The sequence below is a fragment of the Drosophila gunungcola genome, unplaced genomic scaffold, assembly GCF_025200985.1.
Source record: "Drosophila gunungcola strain Sukarami unplaced genomic scaffold, Dgunungcola_SK_2 000001F, whole genome shotgun sequence".
Classification (NCBI taxonomy): domain Eukaryota; kingdom Metazoa; phylum Arthropoda; class Insecta; order Diptera; family Drosophilidae; genus Drosophila; species Drosophila gunungcola.
The window spans coordinates 14718521-14739324 of record NW_026453197.1 but is presented as its reverse complement, the minus strand read 5'-3'; the positions used below and the strand labels follow the sequence as shown (position 1 = coordinate 14739324).

General features: G+C 37.5%; 1 protein-coding gene across 5 annotated transcripts in view; it reads left to right on the top strand.

The window, feature by feature from the left end:
• The first annotated feature begins 3802 nt into the window (after window positions 1-3802).
• LOC128263118 (fasciclin-3) overlaps window positions 3803-20804 on the top strand; it is a 77158-nt gene continuing 60156 nt past the window's right edge. For all 5 annotated transcript variants that reach the window (XM_052997837.1, XM_052997840.1, XM_052997838.1 and 2 more), the window contains exon 1: window positions 3803-4485. In XM_052997837.1, coding sequence (XP_052853797.1) covers window positions 4443-4485 — 43 coding nt within the window. In that variant the 5' untranslated portion in view covers window positions 3803-4442. The remainder of the gene's footprint in view (window positions 4486-20804) is intronic.

The following is a 20804-nucleotide window of genomic DNA, read 5'->3' as shown; positions in this document are numbered from 1 at the left end:
TTTAATCTGTAGCCTAGGGGCTAGTGGGTAAGAGGGTGGGGGTGTGGGTGGTGTTTGGGTGGTTCGGTGGACTGGTGGAGTACAAAAGTTGTTGCTTGGAACGAGTCGAAACGAGTCAAATGTGTTAAGCTGGCCGTGAGTGACCCAGCTCCAGTATTTCATTCTTTGGCTGCCCCAACTGCAGTTACTAGCCTATTTCCCTAGCTTTCCAACCACTTTCCTATATTGTCCATAGCGTTTTTCCCCCTCTCCCCTCTTTTTTTGCTTGGTGTTTATGTAAAAGCAGAAACATAACTCAACTTAAAAAGAAACGAGCAAAACGAGGAGTACGAATATAAATTCATTGTTTCGCACAATATGAACATGGGTCTCCTACAAACAACTCCAAACTCTTCCCCCGCATGAAAACCCCAGTGTTTTGCACTAGCCGCTGCAATAAGGGCAACAGAACTGAAACTGTAACTCAATTGTAATGCAAGGTCTTACTCGCCCATCCGCATTCACCAACATTTTTCCACCTCCACCCCCCGGATGCTTAATTTACATGTTTTCGGGTAACTTTATATAGCAAAGCCCCTCGGCTCTTTGGCTTTGCATGTTTTCTACGCCCACGCCCACACACCTTTTCGACCCCCTCATTTTACATGATGGACTTCTAGGTGCTTCCCATTTCATTAAATTCTCCGGTTATTGTTTTTGGCTCGGCTTTTGTTGTTTTTTTTATTATTTTTGAATAGCAAGTGTCATGGAAATGACTTGCAATCATAGCAAAATGAGTGACAGCGTGAGAGATTTTAAAATGTAATGTGTTTTAAATTCACACATATTCTTAGGAAACATAAATAAAGGGAACATAAAAAAAGTTTTTTAATATAAATTAACGTTACTTACTAATATATTTTAATTGTAGTTCAAAAAATTTAAATTAAAAATATCTAAAAGCTGTCGGAAAAAGTCAATTGAAAATTGAAAAGCTGTGTTTCCGATAAACCATCTTGTAGTTGTGAACAGGGTAAATGGTATTCAAATACAAAATTGAAAGCAGGCCCCAAAAATTGTCTAAGTATGTTGTTGGCTATTGGGGGCTATTGCTGCTGTTGATGCAGCCAAACACAAATATGGAAAATGGAGCTGCCTGAGCGATAGGGGAAAAACTGAGGAGCGGAAAATGGGCAATGTGAAGTGAAGGAGGCGGAGGTGTTTCTGTTCTGGAGCAGCAGGAAAATGGCAAAACCAAGGAGATGCCACTGGCAGGCAGAGGGGCGCGTGTTTGTTTTTGCCGTCTGCTTGATGCTATTCCGGCTGCTTTTCCGGGGCTTTACACGCCGCACTCAGAGAGCTACGGAAAAGCTACGCCCCCGCCTTTCGACGCCCTTCTGACCATTACACATTACGTATAATCATCATTTTGTGCTGGCAATAAACACATGCCGTCTGCTCTCAGCAGCTTTTGCTCCCTCCTCCGTTCCTGGCTATCACCCCAACCTTAACCCCCCTATAAACTCGCCCATGGACACTGGCGCATAACAGGAATTTACAATTTCCAGTACTCTGCACCCTGAGCACACATACTTTATTGCATGCGATATTTTTATTGCATGCATATGGAAAACTAACAAAAAAAATAGATAGTTGTTGAACAAGGCTTAACTAAATAATGGAGGTAGTGAGCCAAAAAGGACTGTGGAAATGCTCTTCAAGCTTAAAATTAGTTGCCATTGAAGCTTTTTTCGCCGGACTAGGAAGGATTTGGTATTTCATGAAAACTAAGCAATTATAAAATTTAGATTTTTATATTTTTTAGTTTTTAGATTCTCACAACCATTTTAATCTTATTTTGCTAAAGCCTAAAATTACTTGCTTAAATGATAAATATATTTCTCTGTAGAGTAGAGAGCATTCAATTTATATGCGTTTGCCATCGTTTACCTTTACAAAAGCCAAAATTTGGCCCAAAGCTTATTGAATGTGTGTGCTTTGATTAAATTTAAAATGTTTGCAGAGGGACTTCCGGATGGCAAGTGTAATAATGCAGAAGTAAATACATTATGGGGCAATGAATCGAAAGTTGGAACTAATGGAGAGGGTCGAAATACATACGGCCCACTTTAAATTTTCCCCAGTAAATAACTAAAATTATTTGGTGATAGTCAACATATTATCATTTATAATGGTACAATTTGTTTAAAATCATGTTGCTCTTTTTGTGTTTTGTGTGTCAGAAACAAATTTAAATCTAAACATATTAAAAGTTTGTCATATAGATGCTCGATTTCCGCCACTTGACCCAAACACGATGCCCGACTGTTTCCTATTTCACAATAAATCGAACACTTCGTTTACATCATTCAAATCATAGTGGGTCGGGTCAGAGTCGCATTTTGGGGCGATTCTGGAGATCTGGGACAATGGCAAACACAGCGGGCAGCCCTCAATACTTGCGGCAGAGACCGGGAATTTGGGAATCAGCAACCAGAACGAGGAGCCACTGTGCCCAAGATTCGCTCTCGCTCCGAATTTGTATGTGTGCCATTCGACAACACGAGACAGGCAAACAAAAGCGGCCAAGGGATGGGCCAGGGAAATCCAGGGGGTAGATTATCAAACGACAAATAGACAGAAATCCGGCAGTTGCAGCAGCATTGGCGACAGCCGAAAACAAACTTGGCCAAGTCAACAGCAACAGCAGCAGCAGAAAACTACAACGGCAATACACAAGAGCCAAACAAATTCAAATCAAACTAAACAACAATAACAACAACAGCTACGACGTCGACGTCGAATAATTATAGTAAGAACTCTACGATACCCGTTGCTGAAATGGCCTATTTTTATATTATTTGATTTATTCCATTGGTTGTCCATTTATTTTGTTTGCTTGCAATTATTTGTCAGCGCAATTTTTTTTGTATATGTATTGAGTTGGCTAGCTCACACTAATTAGGTTAAAAAACAATAAAATGAAAAATTACTTTCGTATAAATAATGTTTTGAATGCATTAAATTTACCCAAAGTTAAACTTTCTAATTTGAAATTGGTTTAATTTTACTTTTTTATTGTACTCACTTAGAAAGAGTTTTTCAATTAACGGTTACTCTTCTTTTGAACAAATAAAATTATTAACAGATTGATTGTAATGCTAGACTCGTTTCAAATTAATGGGCAAAGGAATGACTCATTACGCAAAAATTCGAGGGATATGTTTAGTCACGTTATTCACAATCCCATATGAAATAAATGTGTAACCAAAATATAAGATGTTGTCAAGCGAATAGTTTAAAACGATAAATTGTAAACTTAATGTTACTTTCACCCGAAAAAGGATTTACAAAAGTAATACAAGACCCCCATAGATATAAAAATGTAGTAGCATTTTTTTTTAGTGTAGTAAACATTTATTTCAGCCAATATACCCCTGCAATTTATAAGTACCCCGCATAAGAGTTCGCTGCAGAGCGTAAAGTAGCACAAGCACAACTGGGCAACATGGACGTCAGCAACATTAAGACGCCGCCAGCAACAGGCAATGCTGCTAGCTCGTCGCGCATGTGGCGGCAGCAACACCAGCGACAGCAGCAACATGCAGCAGCAACACCAGCGACAGCAGCAATATCCACGAACAGCAGCAGCACACAGCGGCAACTTGCAACTCCCAAGCAGCTCAGTCGATGGCGACTGCATATGTAAAAACGCATACATCGGGTGTTCGCATTAGGGGCTCTGCCGCTGTCGACTTCGCTGCCGACGTCGCTGCCGCAGCGCAGTCCATGTTCCACGGGCGGTTGGCAACTTTATAAACACGGAGCGGATTCAGTCGTTTGGTAACTGTTGCATTCGGCACTTCGTTCGCTCGTTACCCTCAGTCGCTCTTGAGTTCCGTGTTTGGGCACAGCAATAGCATAGCATATCGTTCGCTCGGCTTTTTTGGGTTCGGCATTTCGTGACTCGGAATCCGCTCGGCATCGTATCAACTAAAACCTGCGTCCGTGTGCGTCAGCCAAGTTAGCCGGCCATTGAGCACTACCACAGCCGAAGGCAACCAACGCGTCCGTGTGTGTTTATCACTGTGGCACAATCTTCTTTTAGCTGGCAGCAGAAAGCAAACCCTACCGATCGGATATACCCCTCATATTAATAATAATAATTCCAACGAGTTAAATAAAAAACCAAAAAATACACACAATACACTCCTCAAAACACACGAGCACACACATCACATAAAAAATATAAACCAAAGCCTCAGCGGCCGTAAAGTGCCACCGAAAAGTACTTGGTCGTTATTTCATGCATGAAAAGCTAAAGCAAGTGCAACCTTAAGCCGGAGTGACATCAAAAAATAAATATACATATAAGGGAAACCCAAAAAAATAAAACCGGGATTACCGCACACACACACACACACAGAAAACAAAGGAAGCCAAAGGAAGTCAGCAGCGAAATCATGTCACGGATCGTTTTTATATGTCTCGCAGCCATCTTAACAGGTAAGAATAAACAACAGCCAAGAGAAAAAAGTGAAGCCAAAGTCTCGCTCATGAGATGATATCACGCGCTCGTTTAAGACCGCGCCAATGTGTGAAAAAGTTCAGCTTACTTACTGCCCGATACAAAGCCAATAATATATATATAAATGTGTGTTTATATAAATAATAAGATGCCCCTAAAACGTGTTCTCACCTGAAGCCGAATGATAATATCATAGATGAGTGGTAAACTTGATTGATGAGACACGACATTAGGCCGCGGGGCGGTGGAAAGTGTTCACCATGCGAAAGTGATGATTGAGTGAAAAGTTTCCTGTCATAATATCCATGAAATTGATGGTTATTTCACTTCTTGGCGGTTGACCCCGTTTGGTCCATAACTCCGACTGCGCATGCTCAGAGTGTGACCGAAGCTATGTTTAACTAGTGCCCGCGTCCAGTGTGACTGTCTTCGTTTTGGGTACGGCTGGCACTTGACATGCGCCAACTCCGGTCGAAAAGGTCAGCCAGACTTTGGTAACTCAGCATCTACTAGAGTGATTCGAATGAATCTGGGCTTGGCTCAAAGATCTTGGCCAGCAGCTGATTCACGGCTGGTAACTACAGTATCGGCTAGCTGTTTTAATGCTTTTTTATTGAGCTCTGTGGCTATAAGTGAGCGGCTCTTGTGTGCCCATAAAAAGTTTGATAGATTTTATAGGGGTAATAGGATATTTTTAGTTTGCTTTCGTTGAAATCGATTAAGGATCGTTCGATTTTTTCGAATCGATGTTCTTTATAGCTCTGTGTCATTTGTAATATTTTATGCTATCAAAATAGATAACTAAATTTTGCAAATGTAAGCATTTTAATATATTTTTGTCAATTTTCTTGACTGTAATTAGTCTTCAGCAAGCCCCCCTTTTTGTTTAATAAATATTCAAAACAATGCCGTTACTTGTGTTAGCATGCATCCTTGAAAAGAGACATCAGCATCCACTTGAGCATTACTTTCATCTTGTTGTGCCGCGTACAAGTGCGGAAATAAATTCTATGCTTTCATCAGGGCCCAAAAAACGCTGTCAGTCCTATTTAATTAAAATCCTTCAATGTTTCAGTCCGTGCTTATTATTTTGTACCCTCTTATTACGCCAGCAAAGAGCGAGAACGATATAGAGAGTGCTCGCTGGGGAACTGAGACAGATTTCTCATTAGCTGAAAAGAAGATGCTGGTTTTTGCTAAAGCCTAACAACATTAACACAACACACGGCACATGAAGCTGTTGCTTTTGCTTTTGCAGCTGTCTCATTACAGCCACAACCCCTCGTCAGTTTCAACAGCCCCTCGCTCCAGAACCTACCCATAGAACCACCCACATGACGTGACTTTAAGACGGCAGCATTTTATTCAGTCGCTAAGCCTGCTCTGCAACCTTTCAAAGGTTTACGAAAATGCAAATGCAAAGACTGCACACAAAAAACCAAAAAATAAAGCAGGAAATCCACTGCAGGTTCAGCAATTCTACCTATCTCTCTCCGCCGCCCAGTTGCCGTCTTTTTCTAGCAGAGCTCTGCCACTTCACACTGAATACTTTTACATTTTTATAGGACTGACGCATCGCAGACATCGCATCAGTTGACTGTCGGCTGGCTGTTGTCTTGCAATTATAAATGTTTAATGCGGCCCCTGAACCTTTTTTCCAGATGGGAATGCTCCGGAAATTCAACCAACCGATCCGGGGGATACGCTAAAAAAAAATTCAACAGATAAAAACCGAGTACAAAATAATTTTTACCATATTTATAAAATTTAGAGGGAAACACAAAATCCCATCTTCAATAAAAAGAATTGAATTTATACAATACTTTTCAATAATTTTATGATTTAAAATTCGTTGCCGTATAAAAAAAACTCTTGAAAATATTTTTTACAACAAACAAACTTTATTTGGCATACTCCACTTTCACCACTATTTGTATATTTGCCCCGAGCGAAATGCACATAAAATTCACCCACAATTTCCTCTGCAAACTTGCCATTCAATTTTATGGATACCCTTTGTGCGAGGATATAAAAAAAGGAACGAAGAAGACACGAGCTGCAACATGTGCAGCATGTAAATAAGGCATTGCATTGCATCCAAAAACCATTCACTGTAATTCAAATGGCCAAAAGGAACTCCAGTCGTGACGTATTTAGTTATGACTGCCTCATCTAGGGGCGAACAAAAAGCGGTTCAGCATTTATGCATTTTAATGGCCACCAATTGAGGCATGGTCTATGCCATATTTGTATATATGTATATATGTGCCAGCTGGCAACAAAAAAGATCCAGGCATTGAATTAAATACGTGCAGTGTTTGCCCAGTTTGCTAGCTCTAAATGTGACTCGGCCAGTGACTGTTACTGCAAACCGTGACTGCATCTAATGCTTCTTTTTTGGCAATCCAATCCTACCCACCCCATCCATGACATACATAATTTTCAACTCTTTTTCTACCTATGGTAATTGCAATGGGAATCGCAGAGAAGGGCAAGCTCCTCCGTCTCTCATTCATATTCATAACATCGTTTCATTTTGGCTTTTTGCTTTGCTACCTGGTCAACAAAAAAGTGTTCGAGCGACCAACTGCAAATTTTGCAGTAACTGAAACGTTGCAAAAAAAGGACTGGCCAGGGGACACAAAAGCTTTATCGCACTGGGGGCTTTAGTTTTTCGAAAGGTATTCCCTTAATGAAAAGCGGGAGTTTTCCTCGTTTGAAAGCGAGGAAGAAAAAGGCGGTGAATTGCTAACGGGCTTCTATCAAAAGCTTTTCTTCTGCTTCTTAGTTGATTGCTTGTATTGTAATTCTCCAATCAATCTATGATTTATGAAGGAGCAAATAAAAAATGTATATTTTTAATCATTTCGGTAGTGATTTGTTTTAATTGTTCCCAATTACTCAATGCAATCATGTAACATTTACATTAAAAAAGGTTTTATTTTTAGTATCTTAACATGAATAACAATTATCACCATCTGACCAAAAAAAATTAACTTTATCCCTTTCCAATTGAATTGACTTGTACCCCAAAATACGCTGTATCACTTTTCAATTCAATTTTCGCCATTTTCCACATTCAGACTTGTACTTTATATTGCTGAATAATCGCTGGCGAACAATTTTTATTTACAAATTTTGCAATTTGGGGCGAGAGACAAATAGAAATGCACAATTTCATGACTAATTTGCTGAAAAATGACTGAACAATGTCAACAGCAACTTTTTGCATGCATCCTTTGTATATATAAATAAATGCGTTTAAATGTGAGCGTCTGTGAGTGTCTGTCTTCTTGTGAGCGTGTGAACGTGTGTGCGTGCCTAGGAAGTTGGCAACGCTTTGGGCCATGCTGGAATTTTCGGGCCAAAAAGAGATGGGAAAAGTGCGATATTGACAAAGCGTATGCCAGGCAAATTAAATATAATGGGGATCTACCCTATTTATTCTGCTCCTCTGCCGCTCGACTCGACAAAACAGTTGAAAAGACAATAAAGAAAGGAAAGCGGGAAAGCCGGAAAAAAGTTGCACAGCTTATGGAAAAGTTTCCCGGTTTTCGCTACTGTTTTTCGGGCTGCAACTGCAAACAAGTGTGTGGGTCTCGAGCACAATGAAGAAAACTTTTGATCGATTTGGAGGCACTGAATTGTCTTTATGGGCACGTACCACGAGCGTGAAAACGTGGCCAAAATAAGGTAGCCAACTAATTTTTAAATGGCCAAAGAAGGGAGTTTCAAAAAGGTCACTTTCAGTTGCTTTGTGATCAAAGAGACAAATTTATGAGGATAATAGGGAATACTAATAATGGAAAAAAGCTTTGGTAAATATTATATTTATAAAGAAAACAATTAAATATGGTAAAATATATTAATAATAATTGTAATATTTGCACAGTTGACTCAGTCACATAGGAGGCTTTTAATGATTGGGTTAAATACCCTTGCTTTACTTGATATATCTGTGCCCATTGTTTTTTGTGGTTATCAGCACGTTCCACTGTGATTCCTTTTTCATTAGTGACTTCCCCGTTATCCAAAACCACATTTATAATGTCAAAGCTATATAGTTATTTATATGCAAGCGTACAACTGCGATGATAATTGCAATTATTGTTTTTTCTTTATTTTCAAACGAAAATTATTTACTCTGCCACTGCTGGTGATTCATAAGCTTCGTCAGTTACTCATGCAGCTGGCGTACAAAAAAGGTAATCGACTAATTTGACGTGAATAGAACCTCGCTTGATTGACTCAACTTTTTCGCTCAATATTCCCGCTCTTTCCTCCTGTATCTCTTTATGTTAGTCAATCTCGGAGAATTGTGTCAGGTTTGTTTGGCTATTACACATTTTCATTGCTTTTTTTCATTTGCGCTCAATGCAGTTGGTTTTGATTTGGGTCACGATTCGGGCTAGTGATAAGATGCACACTGAAAAAAACATCACATGTCATCAAAATTTTAAAATATCAAATTTATTTAATTTTATATTTAAATGTATCAAATTAAAAAATGTTTTTATTATTAAATTTTTTTTAATTAATATCTCTTTTATTTTAAATTTATATATATGATTTTGTTTTTCAAAAGATAGTTGGAATTCAAAATGGAATTACTTATTATTCAAATTTTTCTTACATAATATCTCCTTTAATTTATATTTAAAGGCATTAGATTTCATATCAAATTCGTTAATTTATAATAATTGTTACTATTTTTTTCTGAGTACATCACCTGCAACTGTTCCACCTGCAATTTCAGTTGCATGATATACATCCAGAAGTTGCTCTGGTTCTGTTTTTGTTTGGGTTTCGGTCGCTTGGGGAAAATGTGGACGATTAGATAAGGTTTATGTGGGTTGTGCTGCGGGTGGTGAAGGGAAATAAATAAGGTGCCCTTATCAGTTGACAAACACATACACAAACTCTCTGCTTAGAGTTGATAATAGTGCTGAGGGTCTTATTGGGTCAGTATTGTATTGTAAGACAAACCTCAAATGTGGCAAATACGATTCGAATCGCACAACTCAACACTGAGAAAAACTGATACAAATATTTTAATGCGTTAATGTTCTAAAAAATATTGGCTTATATTAATTGTAATGTACCATAAGTCTTTCAACTCATCGCAATACTTATATTTAACATCATTTAACATTAGCTAATTGGAAATGTAAATTTTTTTGCCACACACAATCTCGGCCATAATGTGATCTTTGGGCTAATGGCCACACATAGATATTTCCACATTTCTGGCCATAAATTCAATTAAAATTTCATCAATATCGAAATTGCTAAACAGATGCACTTATAACGCTTTCAATTCAATTGGCACTCCCTCTCATTCCCTTCAGGAAATTTAATCAATATTTGAACATGATTTTTCTATTCAGCTATGTCTCGCCATAAAATGACCGGTTGAAGGAACACCCGAAATTCCCTGTAATTGCTGCATTAAATCATAATCTGTACGAGGAGGCGTGGTTGTGGCTATGGCATTTTTGTTTACTAATTAAATGTGCAGCTCTAATTAAATTTACATGACTGTCTAAATTGAATGGACTGACTGACTTATTGCCTCGGTTTTGGAAGCTGGGTTTGAGGTTTTGTGCTGACCTCGAAAGTGCAAAATAATTGAAAATAATGTTGCGCCGAACATTATAATTATTAATTATATCAAATCAAATTGCATGTGTTCAGCGCACTGCACACAGACAGGCAATTGCGTCCACAAAACAGACGCGCTGGAAGTATTACTTATGGCGAAAAAAGAACTACCATTAATTAACATATTTAGACTGGCTGAAAAAAGAGATTAAATAACATGAAACCCGCGCCTTAAATGCAGTAATCAAGCTGCATTCACATATGGATAAACAGTCAATCAAATAAAATGAGAGTGGCGGCGAAAAGAAATGAAAAGTTTTTTTGCAGATTTGCATGGAAATTGAACAAAGAAATAATGGGAAAAGAAATTAAAAAAGTGGCAAGTAAAAACCATTTATAAGAAATAATGAAACAGATTGTTTTGAATAAAAACATGCCTTGATGAATGCAATAATTGGATTCATTTAAGATGCACAATGAGCTTTTATTGATATTAAGTGTTAAACTAAATGCAAAGCGAATCCTGTTTTAAAGTTAAATTAAATAAGATTATATAAATGTAAGTATGGTTATATGAAAAATATGTAATTTTTGTTTTGTGAAGCAATTAATTAAATAAAAATCTTCTTTAATATACAAGACATGCTATCACAGCATACTCTTTTAAATATGAATACCGTTTAATTATGATTAAATGATGTAATCCATTATAATACCCATGTGAGGCAAAAAACTGACTTTACCCCCACTCTTAATTCCAGAACCTGGCAACAGGTTCGAGCTCTATGCCCCGAAATCTTCATCTCAAAGTTCAGAGACTTGGCTCAACGGTGCCACTCATTGGCCTTATAACAATTTCTTGGTATTAACTCCCCGCACACCCCTCCTTGATCATCAGTGGGCTCGGAACAAAAGCTTCGAACAAAACGCAATCTTTTACCATACATCTCACAAAATGCTAAAGTTTTTTTCTGTTTTTGTTTTTGTTTCTCTCTCTATCTCTCTCTCGCTCTGCGTTTGTTTTTTTTTAATTTCGTATTTCAGTATCTCACGGATACACATCTCTAGTAGCATATGAACCGGTTTTAGTGCCTTTTTCTGTTTTATTTTATTTGACTTTTCGTTTTGTTGGCTAGCTGTTCCAACTAGTTTCCATTTTTGTTCATTATTACTTGCTGTTTTTATTTCCCAACATTTCTACAAGTATTTTTAACGTTTTTCTTCTTTTATTCGCCACAAAATGCTATGCTCTCTCGTTCGTTTTTTCTTTCAAGCGTAAAAACCAAAGCACGCACACATGCGCAATGATTGGCGTTTCTGTGTGTGTTAATATTTTTAACTGTTATTATTGTTGGATGTTTTTTTTTCGTTCTACATTATAGCCTTTTATTTGGTTCTGTTGTTGCTCACTTCTGGTTTTTACGTTATTCCCTTTTTTGTTTATTTATTGGGTGTTGGCAGTTAAAGAGAGAGGAAAGAGAGGGCGTGTGTGAGAGAATTGTTAAAGTTAATTATTTTATATTTGTATTGCCTGCACGTTGTATTTGCTCAACTTTTTTGTTCGCATCTTGGTGTTTGACTTTTTCCAAAAAAAAATATACAAGAAAAAACAAAAAGACGGAGTAAGCTTCGTAAAAGGGGTTTTGTGTGCCCGCCTCGTTGGCACCTCCCCCTCACCACGCCCATCCATGGGAGCCACCAATTTGACAGTTTCGTTTCAGGTTTCGGTTTTAACCTATTTAATTTTATTTACTTTTTTTCGGGTCGGACTTGGGCGTGGTTCCTGAACCCAGATCTTGAACAAGTCAAGCTTATTGTGCACAGAACAAATATGAAAACGGAAATGGGGAGTATTATTAAGAAATTATAAGCTAAAAACTTATATTCGTAGATGAGATCTCGAAGCTGAAATAAAAAACATAAATAAAAAAAAACAACAAAAATTACAAAACAAAAAAAAATTTAATACAACAATTAATATTTTTGGTGAACATTTTTTTATTTGCCATTATTTGTTTTTATTTTCTTTAATTTTTTCAGGTATTTATTACATTTTGTCCTAATTTAAGTATGCGTTTTACCAAGCTATTACTAATATTTACACACAACACACACGTAATTAAAAAAGTTAGCATCTTCCGATTTTTCATAGACTAATGATAATTCCTGGTGCAGACACACTTAACCATAAATGTCTAAATTTGTTTGGCTGGTAATTAAAGCGGTCGAGCAGTGCCAATTTGAAGAGCGGAGATGAGATGACATGCCAGTAGCTCGTTATACCTCCATTGTTGGGCTTAACTCTCATTTCACAGGGGGATTGTGGGTTAAGGGTGTGGAATCCTCACCTTGGCCACACAAACAAGTGTTCCCTCTATTCTTGTGCGCCTGCAATCTCAGCCATCTCCCTGTAAACTCTGTTTAATTTGATAAATGTCCGACGTTCGTGCAACAAAACAGTTGTCAGTTGGCTGGTCGGGCACTGTAGCTGTTACAGTGAAAGAAAATTATGATCCTATATATGGGCAATGAAAATATATAAAGCATTTCAGTAACAATTTTAACCACAATATACGCAAATACAAAATACAGCATAATATGGAGAAAACAAATGTTTTCTATTAAAGTGAAAAAAAAAACTATTGCTTTAGAGAAATCAAAAATTTCTTGCTGTGTACTGCTACTGGATATTCAGATTTACGGGAGTCTTTGCTGCCGTGTACAAGCGTGGGTGTATGTGTCTGTCATTTACTCATTTATTGGCCAGACAATGGCCACCACTGAACATAAAGATTGACAGACAGACTAGACCGAGATTGGGATTGATGTTAGCATATTAACATGTCAATTCAAACGGTTGGGGAAATAACTACAGGTGGATTTTAGCTTTGCAAACCTAAAATTCAATTTGATTAGATAGGCTTGCAAAGAGTTTCCCGACTTTCTTTCATGTCTTTATTATGTTTTCATTACGGCCTAATGGCGTGCGTGACTAGGCCCTAAAAAAAGTGAAAAGCTTTTGCCATAAAAGCGATTGCAATTTCGGCCAAAAAACACATAGAATTAAAATTAAATTTAAATAAATTTCACAACTCACGCACTTCTCCTGGGAATTACCCCAGCTACCTTCTATTTTGTTGTCCATATTTTAGGTAATTACTTTCTAAGTGAGCGTGTGAGTGCGTGAGTCAGGCTGGCAGGAAAGTTTTTCACTTTATGGCATTTAATTTATAAAACTTGCGGAAAAGGGCTTGCCAAGACAGAATAACTATAAAAAAATATTTAGTGGAGAGAGCAAAATGCCAGCTGAAAGTTTCTCTGTCTTTTTTTTCCTTAACTAGCTTTGGCCTTAGTCACGCCTGTTAACTTATCGCGCGGAATGAATATTCCCATTTATTCTCCTTTTCTCTGTTTGAGTCTAGCCAACGTTGATAGTGCTTACTTTGTGTGTGTACGCGTAGTATTTGCGGGATTTATCAGTCAGCGACTTGGCTTTATATAAACTCTATTTTTTATTCGCCACTTTTGGCCCCGGCAACCAACTAAATGAAAACTTCTTGGCGGCAGAAATGATAAACAAAAGACAGAATGGCAAAAAAAAAGTTCAAGTTTGTCGTGCTGGATTATTGTGGAAACTCTGAAAAAAGTTCGGATGATGGATGAGCAGAAATGGAAGGGGGCATGTCTTGGGGGCAAATAGTGGCAATTAAATATTAATGCAATGTTATGGCAGCAAAGGCTGATAAATTAATTTTATGATAAGAAAATTGTTTTGATAGTAAAAATGAGATTCTTTTTTTATACAGATAAGTGTAATACGAAAGGAAGTAACCATTATCTAATATACCAAAAGATCTCACAACTTCAGTCAGTCATTCAATTTCATTCAAATTTTATTTTCCACGCCCTTTAAAAACGAACCGAAAACTTTCATTTACCAGAATGTTCGTTATAAAAATCATTTAGTTTTAAATGTTCTCATGTTCAACACAAACAAATATTTCTTCGAGAAGCAGAAACAACTTTCACCTTGAAAGCAGGCAGTAGAAACAGTCACTGGCGTTTACAGTGCCGACGAAAAGTTTGCACCAATCAAAACGCCCTATGCGAGAAAAATACGGAATTAAGGCCCTAAACAAGCTTTGCGAAAAGGGGCAAATTCCGCAGGCCAAAAATTGCATTTACCTCCCACCGGCAAAGAGTAATTAAAATGTTTGCAAACAAAATAAACGAGATGGGAAATTAAGTGGTGGGCAGAAAAGAATTGTATAATTTCACGCATTTAAGCTGAATTGATTATGAATTTTATTTGTTCTATTAACTGGCAATGTCTGGTTAAATTTGATTGCTTTAGTTATTCCTGTAATATGATAAAAATACACAATCCCACGGCTCCCACTTTGTACATATGTTCAAACCATATATAAAGTGTGTATAAGTGAAAAATTATTTTCATAATCGAATTATGGCAATTATTTTATGCCACAGCCTCTGTTTAGCGCCAATTTCACTAAAAACATTTCAAATTTAACTTGATAATTTGTATGTTTATGCTTGGTTTTTGTTTGCTAAATCGTGGCAATATGATTATGAAAAATTGAGATTTTTCGCTTAATTTAAATATCAATAAAATCAACGCTGCATAGCGATGAAATAATACCACTTTAATTGGAAGAGCCACAGGGCTTTAATCATAATTTCATATATTTTTGTTCAATCAACAGATATTTTTCAGATATTAAAGTTACACCATGAAAGGCTGAGAACGAAAATAGTTAGAATCACTCAACTTGTTTAAAGCCTGTTCGCAACAGTTTCAAGGTTGATCAGTATTATTTCAAACTTGTTCTCGCATCTTTTAAAAAATCTTGTTTGCCCTTACTTGTTCTGCAATCTGCGCACTCCACAAGTTGTCTTTCTTTTCTCCTGTTGCTATTCAGCGGATGACTCTTAAATGGTTTACAGCTTTGTCGCCCAACTATCTAAGAGCCGGCTAAAGTGAAAGGCCAAAAGGGGATGGCCAAGGGATTGCAGCTGAACCGGCAGTAAAACGTCATTAAGTGTGCAAATTCAATTTGCTTGCACTTAGATGATTGCAGTAGTAGCCCAGCCAAAGAAGGCTTCAAAGTTGGGACAAAAAAGAGCGAGTATTAGAGTAAGACTGGCAGCAACCACAGCCAAATCAAGGCCAACAACAGTTGAACCTTTAAGCGGCAACTTGAAAATCTGCAAAAGCAATAGCAGCAGCTACAGCAGCAGCACAAGCAAATAAAGCAAATAAAAAAATGGCTTATGGAACAGAAGCAACATTGCTTGTTCAAGCACCAGCAACATGGCTGACTACAAAATAGCAGCAACTTTTGCTACAGCAGCAACACCAGCAGCTGCTCAGAAACAGATACACAAAAAAAAAAATTTCATTTTATTTCTATTTATTTATTTGCCTTTGCCTATGTAATATTATCAAAAACTGCGGTTAAATTATTTATACTAAAGAATTTTTCGAACTTTAAGTTTTACAAAAACTAAAAGTGAAATTGAATAATTGTACCTCAAAATTCCCTATTTTTATACGTAGATTTAAATTTTTCTCAGTACATTAGCGGCGTAAACCATAGCTGGCACCAACAAATCTCGGCTATAGAGAGAGCTACTACTTCGGCAAGTTGCCGCTGCTAAAGCAAAGCAAAGCAAATCGACCCAGTTTGGTGGGCCCAGGCCAGCCCAACCCGAAGCCAACTGCTCCGCACTTGACTGGGTCAAGTAAAACCATTTTGTCAGCGATAAACAGCGGCTGCAACCAAGACCAATTTAACGGTCGGCCATAAACTGAGCGACTGGCTTGACAGAAGCCCAACAAAAGCCAACCATTTTGGCCAAGAGGTTCTAGTTCGGTTTTTGGTATCGGGCTTTGGCTATTTTTTTCCCACTTTTCTGCACTACCCATAAAAAAAACTCATAAATAAATGCGGTCGTTAGCAATGAAACATTTTTTGGTTTTCCTCCAAATTAGCGGTTTTTGTTGGAATTGTTGCCACCGTTTTGAGTTATGCAAAAACCACAGCAAAACAAAAAAAAATCGAAATTACGAATGACATAAGACCCTGTGACGTTCCTAAGTGAGAAATAATTGCCATTCGGCAAAGCGTAGTACTAGTATAATTTTTTCCTTTCATTTCGCTGACATTGAACATTTTTATGAATGAAGACTGACTCACCAGCCGCCGCCTCAATTGCACTAATTGAAAATGATTCACGTAGTGGTCGGGAGTGTGAGTCGGTCTAATCAAACTGCTGCTAGCCCCGTTTTCGGTTTTCGCAATTTTCCCCCTGCGGAAAAATCGCAGCTGCACTCTGTGGGTCTCGTTTTAGCCGAGATTTCAGCCCGAACAGCAATTGTGTGGCTATGAAACGTGTTCTTAGCCATCGGGCGAAATCCGGGCCAGGCCTGTGTGTGACGATGGATTTCGCCCAATTTCTGTATGGCATTTTTTGGGGAAATGTCTATAAATTGGGCATGCGACCGAGCTGGGCGAAACGAAATGAATTTTTGTTGGCGAACGGCACGCAACGGAAATGCAATGGAATTTACCAAATGCTGACCAACTGATAGATGAGTGACAGATATTTTTAGTGAATTTCGGGAAACTGACAAATTTGCAAAAAAAAAAAAAAAAACAAAAACATTCAATCTAATAGAAAAACAAGTGAACAGTCTTTTTCTTTGAGTTGTAACTTTGGATGGAATTTTAAATCCAAACTTCAATATCGCATTAGTTAAAAAAGTTATAAATTTTGTATCCAGGGTGAAGAAGTAAAATCTGGTTTTAATATTTGTTACATCTCTTTTAGTATATAGACCAAAAAAATATTTTTAGGAGTTGAAATTGAAATGGAATTTTGTTCTGTGAATTTAGACCCTTCCATTCCTTAACTAATTCCTTAATTTTGTCTTTTCTTTTTCTAGGTAAGCAAGAAATTCCCACTGATTGTATCCAACCTCACTGATCTCACGTAAGTCGATCCCTAATTTATGTATCTGAGGCGAAAGTTCTGAAAGGAAACTACAGATGCCAGACACGTCCACAATAAATGTCACTTGCTGGCGGCTGGCTGCCGGAAAAACTATTAAAAAAGAATTATCACCTTCTCGAAAATGTCATCAACACGTGACACGAACCGTGAAAAAAGGAAAAATAAACGGGGAGAAAAAGAAAGTTGCTGTCACAATTGGTAAACAGAAAACCGACTCAAAAGCGGAAGCAAATTGTAAACAAAAGCCGACAAAACCTTGGCTTCTTCAACACTTTTTTGTTTTTAGAAATTTTAGAGTTAAATTTTTAAACGTTCGGCTGCTGACAGCTGTTCCACTGAACAGAAACGCCTGAAAATGGTAGGCTCTTCGGTTTGGGTTTAAGATGCCCAATTGTTTACGTTTTCGCTAAGGAGAACTTCGACACAAGTGCGAGAAATGTAAACAAACTGGGAGGGAAAACAAACGAACACGCCCATAATTGAAGCAAAACAAAAGGCGTGAGGCACACGCACGTGAGGGCAGGTCATAAATATCTATTAACCAAAGTCGGAAAATCTTTTTTGTTCTCTCGCACATAAGATTTTCATTAACAGGAAGGCTGCCGGCCATTAACACGTCCCGCTGGTAGTTTTCAAGAACTTTAAATCCAAATCCACAAATAGCAATTGGAATTGGTAACTGTTAATGTTCGTTTGCCCCTTACACTGGGAGAAAAACTCCAGCTGAGAATTTTTCTTTAAGGACATAAAATTTAACTTTTTACTATACGTTTTATAAACTTGTAAAATTTTTTTATATAAAGGAATAAATTTTTCTGCAATAATTGTTTTCCTCCCGAGCAGACTTGTTAAGTCCTCCAATAACAATTTTTGCCAGTGCGGGCCTCAATTAGTTTCAGCACGTGTTTGTAACAAGTACAGGCAATTGCAATCCGATTACGATTACGAATCAACTGCAATCAAGTGCAGCAACTGCAAATGTCATTGGCCCCGTTTGAACTTCATTCGGCTCGCTGTGAGTGTTACCTTTCTATTTTTCCCCTCGGCTTTTCCAACTCCCCTCTTTATTCAGCAAGAGTTTCCCGGTACGCTTTCATCAAATTGTTTTCCGGCTTTTGTTTTCTTTCGCTCCCTTGGCTGCCAATTTTTTCCCCCCATTCTGCGGTTTTTCGTGATTTTTGCCTTGTGATATCGTTTAAGTGCATTTTGTTAGGGGGTGTGGCAAAAGCAAAAACTTTAACATCAATTTTGTGCAATTTTATTCGGAAAAGTCCAAAATAACAAAAAAGGAAACCCAATTCAATTAAAGTTTCTGGGATCCAAAAAATAACGTAACAAACTAAAGTCAACTCTAATTGAATTTCTAGCATTCGGCATTTGCGGTTATAGAAATTGGGCTATTCGGGGTGCTCACGACAAATCAATTGACTTGCAACCGAATGAAATCAAATGTTTTGCGGCCCCAAAACCAAAATCCGCAAATGTTTCAATGTAGTGCGGCTGCTTTTTTTAATCTGTCGCTTCGAATGTGACACAAAATACAGAGATTTAGAATGGCGGGTCAAATGGTGGGTTGAACCACAATCTGTTGCACACATGATTTCATTTTTATTTCCCATTAAAAACACATAAAAATCAAAAGCAAATAACAATGACCCACGTCGGCAAACACAAAAATAAATAGTTGAATGTTAAAAAAATATTTATTTGCCATATATAAATTTCAGAGTAACGAAATTGGTTTGGGATTTGTGGTGTTGCGTGGTGGTCAGAGGGGGTCAGAGAATCTGAGGTTTATCCTTTTAATTTTTTATTGCCTTAGTGGTTAGACGGGACTGCAAGGCGGGCTTTACATAAATGGGGCTTATTATTTTCAAATTGAATTTGGTTCGTGTTGTTCATTTGTTTGAATAAGAGGTTAAAATAGAGTTTGTAGACAGATGGCGAAAGTCTAGCTTAATTTGGTTTAATATGTGGAATATTAAATGAAAATGTATTTATAATTTTATATTATAAAACATTTACTACTGAATTAACTTTCTAAAGTTTAAAAGTCATATATTACAACAAAAATCCCTTCAATTTTTTAAAAGTAAAGAGTATATTTCTTTGTCATACACTTCCATCTTCTCATTTGTAATCATATGTCATGATTGATCCAACACTATTTCCGATAATCTCAGAAAACATTTTCGGAACTATAAATAGAAACGAAAACAAATCGATGCATATTAAAGGGCCTCCCCCTTTTCCCCCTGAAATATATACGATCTCAAGCTCTCCGTTCTGTAAACACTTCACACAGACAATGCCCATCTTGCATCTTTCAGGTTTTTCTGACTTCTGTTTACCATGCAGCCCTTTTGTGCTCATTATTCTTCATTATTTGTATTTCGATTGTCTTTCTGATGCCCCCGCCTCTCGCCCACAATGTACACCCTGTTTAATTTCAAGGAAAAATATTTATTGATTGTACTCCCAGGAAATGGAACACACAAATGTGAAGGGAAAGCTTCGGCAAGGGGCGATGTGGAATATTTGAAGAATGCCAATTGTGATGAGTATGTGGGAGGAGAGGGCAAAGTTGGGGAAAATGCATGTTTGGAGTGATACCACTTGAGGGCCAGACAAGTGCCGAGCTTTGCATGCCAAGTGGGGTTTTGCATCTGTCAAAAAAGCTGATACAGTGCAACTTTTTTAACTTGTTGTAACTACCAAGTAAATGTCAGTCGTATCCGCTTTAAGAGGATAAAGGGATTTTTTGGTAACAATTTATAAATATGTGTTAGCTTTTTAATTTTAAAAAATTTTCCATTAATTAGTCATTTATATCGGATAAAAAAATAACTAAATAACATTGTTTAATTTTTCTTAGAACATTTTTATTTCTTAGTTAGTAACAAAGATTTTCATTATTTTTGAGTTTAAGAAGTTAGAATTATTTAAAAAAAATTTGACTGTATACTGGTTTTCACAATAGCAATTATTTTAGCCTAATTAATCATGTTTTATGGACTCGACTTTTTGTAGCCACTTGGGTTAGTACTTTTCTATTTTTTAGGGGGCGTTGCATAAATCTCTGGCTGATAGGGCGGGAAAATAGAAGTAGTGACAATTGAATCTAGCATGCCACAGCCCCTTATCATTCTCGACATGGTCGGAGTTCCGCTTGGCAGGCAGCCGGAATCACTCCTCGGATGCAGTTCGACATTCTCCAATCGTTCTCGTTTTCCCTCCCCTTTCCCAGTTCTGTCTGCATCGGTACGGCTGTATCTTTGTATCTGTATCTCTGCCATCCAGTGGCATGTTTCATTTGGCATGTGTGGCATACACACCAGTGCCTTTCTCTCAAGTGGGCTGCAGATTGTTTGTTCTTTTTGTTTATGCATCTTTGTCGTTCGCTGTCCCTTTTTCTGTGGCTTAGTTTTGCATTTCGCTTTGTTTATCCATCAATGACGACTGACAAGAAACATGCAACACCACCGACCGAGTACGAGTACAATAAAAACTACAATGAATAGGTATAAACAATGGAAACTCCTCTGTCGATTTATGTTTTTGTTGCCTGCTCAATTTAATTTCCTTTAATTCATATGGCATCTGTGGTTGTCTCCTCTGCGGCTGTCATTGTTTATTCGATTTATTCTCCGATGGGTTTTTA